General features: G+C 38.9%; 1 protein-coding gene across 1 annotated transcript in view; it reads left to right on the forward strand.

Moving 5' to 3' along the window:
* Ms4a12 (membrane spanning 4-domains A12) overlaps nt 1-7,518 on the forward strand; it is an 18,529-nt gene extending 11,011 nt beyond the window's left edge. The window contains exons 3-7 of the mRNA XM_028777495.1: nt 2,951-3,149; nt 3,556-3,670; nt 5,618-5,734; nt 7,113-7,223; nt 7,405-7,518. Of these exons, the coding sequence (XP_028633328.1) occupies nt 2,951-3,149; nt 3,556-3,670; nt 5,618-5,734; nt 7,113-7,223; nt 7,405-7,512 (650 nt within the window). The 3' untranslated portion in view covers nt 7,513-7,518. The remainder of the gene's footprint in view (nt 1-2,950; nt 3,150-3,555; nt 3,671-5,617; nt 5,735-7,112; nt 7,224-7,404) is intronic.
* Nucleotides 7,519-8,286: the final 768 nt, after the last annotated feature.

The following is an 8,286-nucleotide window of genomic DNA, read 5'->3' on the forward strand; positions in this document are numbered from 1 at the left end:
GGGTGGGTGGGTGTGAGTAAGGGTGGCTACTGGCTATAAAGCTAGAAAGGAGATCACAAGAACAGAAAAAGATGTTGAGGAGGGGTAGCTTCTGAGAGTGGGAGGGTATTAGGAGGATGCGAGGGAAATAAATGAGAAGAAAAGAGAAAGGACATACAATGATTTCATTTGTAAATGCCATAATTAATCCTAGTACTTTATATACTAACTTGAAAATTAAGTAAATAAGTAATATAAAGAGTGTAAGGAGGAGAAGAAGCAGGCAGTGAACAGATAGTGACTTGAAGTTGATCAAGACGGGCATTTCAAATGCATGGAGTTCTGAGTGAGACACACAAATATCAGAACAAGAGAAAATGACCAATATAAAGTCTTCAGATGAAATGTGTAGGATGTGGAGCAGGCAGCTTTGGATTTTACTGTGTGGAACAGGGATCCATTTGGAGCACTCTGCCTTGTACAAAAGACATATGTGATCAAAATATATTTAAAGAAAAGATAAAAGTTCTGCTTTAAAAAAAAAAAACATGATTGGCAGAAGCTGGGTCCTCTCTATGAAGATCATGAAGCTACATCCCTAGTTGTCATGATACTCCAGGGACCAGAGATGGTTGGGGTAGAAAAACCACTGTGATGGTCAGCTTTAATTGTCAATCTGGCACAACCTAGAATCACTTGAGAAGAGAAACTCAATAAGGGACTGTCTGCACTATGTTGCCCTTTGAGGGATTATCTTAATTAAGTTCATTGACATGGAGGGGGTGGATCCAGCCCACCATGGGTGACACCATTCCCTAGGCAGGGAGTTCTGGGCAGTAGGAGAGTGGAGAAATCAAGCTGGGCATGAGTAAGTGAGCAGGTGTACATACACCTCTATCTCATGTGATATGATTAGTTCTTTGAAGTTTCTGCCTTGACTTCCCTACAGTGGTAGACTATAAACTGAGATTGTGAGCTGAAAATAAACACTTCACCCCCTAAGTTACTTTTTGGCTATGATATTTTATCACAGCAACACAAAGGAATCTGGGGAAGAACTCAACAGAAATGAAACTAGGAAAATCACCAAAAAGATAGAACAAGTTGACTGTCCAAGGGGCTAATCAATGAATTATACAGCCAGGACTGAATGGGTAGAAAAGAGGGACCAATGGGGATTAAAGCTCCAGCTGCTTCTCATCAGGAAGAAAGCAAGGATGGGAAATTTACATTCAGATTTTGCTCGTGGAGAACAATTGTGGAGACAAATCTGAAGTTAGATGTAGGAGTTTCCAATCTAAGACATAGCATTGGCTAAAAATGGGTCCATCGCCTCTCAGAAGCTGCATCTAAAGGATGATATAATTTGTGGATGTACAAGAAAAACTGTTCAAAGAGAAGGTTCATGGCTTTCACAAGGTTCAGTGCATTTCAACAATATATTATTGTTTTAACATTTATGAAATTGTTATTTTTCCTTTAACTCAATTTAATTTTATTTGGTACCTATTCACAGAAACACAGAGGTTTCTATGGCTACAATCTTCTATGGGTAGATAAGATATAATCATAAACTTGGGACAAAATGAACTATCGATTTGTTTCTGACCTTTGGACCAATACAGAAACTGTTGTTTCTCAGAAATCAATGTGAAGTCTACAAAGAAAGTTGTGATAAGAGTTACCAAGTAAAAGATTTATCCCTTAGCATTGGTAAAATACCTCTTACTTGGTGTAACAGTTGCATACCAGCATTTTAAAAACAAGCAGTAGGAGGATCAGAAAGACTGTGGTTAGGAGCGCTCCCTGCTCTTGCAGAGGACATTACCATTCCCAGGACCCACCCACGTAGTGGCTCCTGTCTGTAACTCCAGTTTCAGGGTATCTGACTCCCAGCCACTTTGGACATCCTTGAGCATCACCAGGCACACTTGTGACGCACAGATGTTCATACAGGCAAAATATCCAAGCACAGAAAAGAAAATAATAATAAATTTTGAAATTAAAAATTATGAAATATAAAAGCAAGTAATGTCATGGGTTTTACATTTTAAAATGTGAGAGGAATTTACAAAGAAAAAAGCAAATCCATTTGACTAGTATAACAATCATGACAACTCAAAATGGGTGGAACCAAGCTGAGCCTGAAAGGCTCGGATTGCAAATGAGTTTTGGAGTCAGTCCGCTGTCATGCACTCTAGACATCTGCCCCTTCAGAACTGTGTACCCTTGGGGACTTGATTTCTTATGGGTTTGTGTCTCCATCTAGTTGTTGGCACAGTGACATGAAATAATACATGCAAGATATTTAGAATGTTATAGGGCATGTGATTAATACTCTAGGAGTGACTTCATTTCCATTGATTCCTTTTCTTGTGACTAGCATTACCTGGACAGAGAACTGCTTTACTTACACAAGACAGTTACAGCTGCCACCCCCAGTCACAGCTGTCACCCCTAGTCACAGCTGTCTTTACAAACAAATATACTCATGGGGGATACTAGGAGATGCTTAAGTACTCATACTTTCTAAAGACTTCTTTGTAGTTCATTCAGAAATCAAAGAAAATTTATTAAAATGTTTATTATGTGTACATGTATATATACATATGTGTATGTGTGTATGTGTGGATGCATGGATGGACACATACATGGAGGTCAGAGTGCAATTTGAAAGACTCAGTTATTTTCACTATAAGGGTCTGAATAACATACACTGGTCATCAGACTAGACAACAAATGTCCTTACCCACTGAACCATCTCACTGGCTCCTCAAACAAAGGTTTTACCTGAGACCCTTCCTCCCCTGCTGTTTCAATATACATCAGAATATTCACTGTTTAGGTGAATTCTCATGGATCCTGGTAAAATGGACAGTAAATAAACAGGAATGACTTTGATTGTAACATTTCATGGGCTATCAATAAAAAGGTTATTTTAAAATTCCTCTTTGCTCTCTTTTTCAGGGAGTCCAAATCACAATTGGATTGATGCACATTGGCTTTGGAGTTGTTCTCGGGTTGCTGAGCACCTCTTACTATATGAGTTGGGCATTTTCCTCTATTGCTTTTGTTGGTGGATATCCATTCTGGGGTGGAGTCTTTGTGAGTAGATTGCTAGAACACCTCTCCCTGTGCAGGATGGATGTCCCCAGTCTGTTCACAGCAAGGTCCTTGAAAAGTTGTGTCTAGTGGCTAGAGAGTTTTTAAAAATAACGGCTCTGATAGAGCAGAAGAAAGGGGGCCCATCACTCCCCAATTCAGACTTAACTCTACTGCAGCTTAAATTCATTCCTAATGCAGAACCAGTGTGATGGATGGAGGGCCTTGAAAGGGGATGATCTAAAACATGGCAAAGATAGACCATTGACAAAGATGAGGCCGAGAATAAGATGAAGTAGAGCAGGAGGCTCAGCCATGCAAACAAACTCGAAGTCATCTGTTATCGAGTTCTTTACATGTAAGGAAACGAGGGTGGGGAATTAGAGATTTGTCCTCAAAAGTTAATCTAAAGAAAAATACTGAAGTGTGTGAGGGAAACAAGCAAACATAACTAGACCAACCTCTTGTACAAAGAGACATTCCCAGGCGCAAGCAGGGAACCTGCCATTCACAGATTTGTCTATGCCTACAGTTCATTGCTTCTGGCTCACTCTCCATATCAGCGTTCAAGAAGTTCTCTCACTGTCTGGTAAGTTAGAAAACGTATTTCTGCTTCTTAAATTCCTTTAAAGATTGGTTTGATTTACTAGCAAGGGAAACCTGAGATGGTAGATTGGAAGAGTGTGGGTGGAAGGAAGTTCTTTCTCAAAATATCTGCCAGCTGCTGGGTAGTGCCTGCACTGGAGCAAGGGATCAGAGCATTCCTTCTGCTGCTGGGAAAGGCAGAGCACAACATTCAGCTCTTAAAAGCACAAAAGTGGGAATCAGTAAAAGTAAGTGTTGTTTATGTTTTCACCCGCTGGCTCCTTGGTTCTGTTGGATCACATAGCATTCAGGAAAAAACAAGGAAGAATCTAGGAGCCAATAAACCACCACCTATGAGCCACTTCAATAACAAAGTCCTGGTGTTCACTGCCATTCCTCAGCTCCATCTTGTATTTTCACTTTTCACTGGTGTGCAACTCCTGTTCTTACTCAGACTGTCTCTGTTGTCAGTTCTTTAAATTGACATGAGAGGGACCAGTTCAGAGCATAAGAAAAGCACACAGAAATGACCATAGAGACTGACTGGGCTTTGATTCTCCCAGTCACAGTACGCCCCTTGTTGTAATTTCCTAGTTTAATGGCAAACCAGGAGAAAGATTTTTTTTTTGCATAAACCTAGATCGGAAACGGTCTCAAAATTATATGAGGTTGTGCACAAGAACAAAGGCGGGGGAGATGTAAACATGGAACCATATTTTTCATGCTCTTGAGTTAAACAGTGGATTACGCCAGAATCAAAATCAGCTTAGTCTGATCAGTTCCATCTACTGTAACCCAAAGCAAAACAGAGCTTCCTTCTCTATACAGGTCCCACCCCTCAGAGGCTGTATAGAAAGAGACTCTACCTTGTGGGATTGTACAACTAGATAGGAATGTATAAAGTCAGATACTAGGACCATCTCATGTGTGGTAGCTGTAAGAGTTAAAAATTACAACATTTTAAATATATAACAAAGTATCTATCGCAGAATGCCAATTAAAAGTCTGTTCTTGAAGCTGAAAAGATGAGCCTTTAGTTAAGAGCAGATTAAGTTTTCTTCTAGAGGACCAGTGTTTCATTGCCACCACTCACACAGTGACTCATGATCTCTGTAGTTCCTAGGGGAGAGGATTTGATGCTTTTTTCTGGCTTCCTTGGGCAAATGTTCATGGTACACAGACATGCATGCAGGTAAAACTCCCAGATAAAAAATAAAATCAAATAAATTTAAAAAATAAAAATAAAAAAACAAACAAAATTTGTTCTTTTATTGTTTTTACAAAGTAGACTTGTTTTTTTTCCAATTTTTACTTTAAATTTTTCATAAAATATATTTTGAATATTTTCTCTTCCCTCTGCCAACTCCTCCCAGATCTTTCCAACCTCCCTACCCATCCAACTTTGTGTTCTTTCTGTCTTTAGAGAGAGGAGGGGGGGATACCAAGATCTTCCCCATGGATCCTCAGCCTTGAGAAGAGGTTGATGAAGGTGTCCCACGCAGGACTGAGTGCTCCAAAATCTCTCACTCTCTACACACTTTCCAGTTGTGTAGTAGAGATGTTTATTGTAAACAAACAAAGCTGTTACATAAGTGTTGGATGGCATTCTGCTTCCAATTACGTTTATATTTTTTTTATATTTCTATTATTTAAAATATTTACAGCTTCTTAGGAGGGGAACCTGAGAGCTAGGATACAGTGTAATTTTCACAACTACTCAGAAGGGCAGAAGAAAGACATTATCTCAACTTCGAATATTATTCCATGCTAAAGATATAGGCCAGTGGTAAAGCACTTGCCTAGGATGCATCAGACCTTGAGTTCAATCCTCAGTACAATCAAAACTAAAACAAGATGTCAAAGATTAAGAACTATTAACTTGGAAAGAGTCCCACTCCCTTTCGATTCATTTGTCTTTTATATGGATTACTATTCTTGTTACCTCTGTTAGGTGAAGAGCACCCTGATAACAAACATTTTTAGCACCGTCTCTTCCTTTGTTGGAGTGATTCTGTTTCTGTTTGATCTGAACATCAATGGCCACCATTATCAAAACTACTGGATGGTGGTAAGTGTCCTGCCATTGGCCACATGACTGTTCTCTCTTCACTGCCAGATTACATCCATTGCTGTCGCCTATTAATTATTCAGTGGCTCTGTTGAGAAAATTCTATTTCCAACCCTACTCCTAGGGATGTGATTGCTAAGATACAAAGTGAAAAAATATATTTGCAGATAAATGAGGTCAGAACGACCACCCCATAGCCATCACAGGAGCAATGGATAGAGCTCAAATTTTCATTTTTTAAGGCAGAAATAACATTAAACATTTTACCTTTTCTTTAAAAAGAAGAAGCATGGACAGGTGGATATATGTGACTTTAAGGTCAGGCTAATTTACATAGTGAGTTCAAGGATAGCCAGCAGCACATAGTAAGACTCTGTATCAAAAGATAATATTTTATTACATAATTAAACATCATGGAGATATTAGACAAAAGAAAGCAAAAAAAGCCATGTCTACCTAAGATTTCTTGCCAAAGTGACTATTTTCTCTTGACAATATTTAATGTTGTGAAAAACAAGTAAGTTTGAAGTTTGACACCTATATTTGTCTGTTTCCATGAAGAAGCTGAAATAGTTAAAAACAAGGATAATATAGTTAAGTTATCTATCAATAGAATTCATTTCCTTCAGTAGAATTAAAGTCAAAAATAAAAACATTTCCATTCTAGTTCGTTCCTCCTGTTGCAGGACACGTGAATAAACTTCACACTCATAGCCACTACATGAACCTCACTGAGAAACTGTTGTGTGTTCTCTTAAACCATGAGACAAACTAAGTCCTTCCTCAGTCATTTCTGTAAGGCATTTTGTCACATAATTGAGAAATCTACTAACATAATAGGCATCTGCAACATGGGGCACAGCCTCTGAAAGCCTTAACAAGGGCTTCATAGCCTCCTGAGTAAGATTTCCCTCGGTCCACAGTGAGAACAAGAGCTGTGTATATAGTGAAGCAGCAGTGCCTTCTCTAGTGACACTGTCCTTTTCTGCACTTTGAAAGTCTACATAATTACAATAGCAATGTCTTAAGTGGCTTTTTTATAATGAAAACAGGAAGATTGTCTGTACGCAATCACCTCCTGATTGTTTCTCTACTGTCATCAAATGCTTATTTTGGAGAAATACAAACTTCTTTTGATTTTTTTTCTTTAAAATATCAGAAGACTTTTCCTTTCAGCAAATAGACTATTTAGGAATAATGGAATATAAGTGCTTTTTTTCTTGGTAACAGTCTCCTTGTTGTTATAAGAAGAAATGTCATTCACAGAGTGAGTTGAACGTTAGCAAGATAGCACTTTCAATGAATCAGGTGTTTCTGAAGTCCACCCTGAGACCCTCCCGTTCAGCCTAACTAACGGTCTATGTATTTATGATTTCAGCTTTCTGGGAGAGGAATTGCAGGTGTGTTGGCAATATTTTCCTTGTTGGAATTCAGCATAGCGTGGGCCACGGTCTACTTTGCATACCAAACTATCCTCTATGGCAAAAGAGTAAGTTGGTTCTCTTCTTTGTAAAACTAATCTGAATACATACTGGAGAAGTGTGGGCTCGAGTGTTTGCCAGACCCCACTGTGAGCTGACTACTGAGCTCTCTGTCCTCCACTCTGCTGGGACAGAGGAGAATGACTGGACTGTGTAACAACTCTGCTTGTTTTCTCTTACCCTTTCTAGTCTGTCCCGGATGCTCCAAATGTGTATACAGCCAACCCCTTGATGCAAGAGTCTTCCCCAGCCTCTCCTATATATGACAACATTCCAGATTATGCTCCCAGGCAATAACAGGCAGAAAGAATCACTGGTACAATTTCATGTAGTAAACCTCTGAAAAATTTTTTTCTTACAAAGCTGTTATTTTGCTGCCCACAGTGTAAATCTATTTAGTGCCTATATTTGGAATTTGCTCCTAGGCTCATAGCTAACAGTCACTGGATTTTCAACCAGTACCTTTCAGCCAACTGCTTACCATTACTGCCATAGAGGAAGGACAAGAGGGCTGAACACTAACTCTGCAGTGTTCTTAGCATTAGAAACCTTCTATTCTCATTATCTTTTTTCACAATAAAATGTCATGGGGAACATAAGCCTCTTTGGGTATCTTTTTGCATTTGTTAGGGTCTGATATTGGTTGGATGAAGTACATCTGACAGACACCAACAAGGTTGATATTTTTACAAGGTGAAGATTTTTATAGTGTCCAGTCACTGGAATTCCTGGGTCATCTTCCCCATATTCTGTTCAGAAACCACAGATCCAATCATGTTTGTTGGGGCCCACATCATTTATACATCAATATTGTTGCCAACTAGTTGATTGATATTTATATATTTTATTAATTTTCTATTTTATAAATTACCATACACAGTATTAAGTATCTTAAAAGTAACTTTTATTCGCCTGTTATAATTGTTGCCTCAGAGGCTTATTACTGAATAAGCTTACCCTTTCTAGTTCTTTCTAAACTTTAGCTGGCTGGTTCAACTCAGCTAGCTGTTCTGGCCCAAACTCCTCTCCAAGCTAACTCATTCAAACTGGCTTCTCTCAGCTTCTGACTGA

This window comes from Grammomys surdaster, unplaced genomic scaffold (assembly GCF_004785775.1).
Source record: "Grammomys surdaster isolate TR1022 unplaced genomic scaffold, NIH_TR_1.0 310, whole genome shotgun sequence".
In the NCBI taxonomy this organism is placed as follows: Eukaryota; Metazoa; Chordata; class Mammalia; order Rodentia; family Muridae; genus Grammomys; species Grammomys surdaster.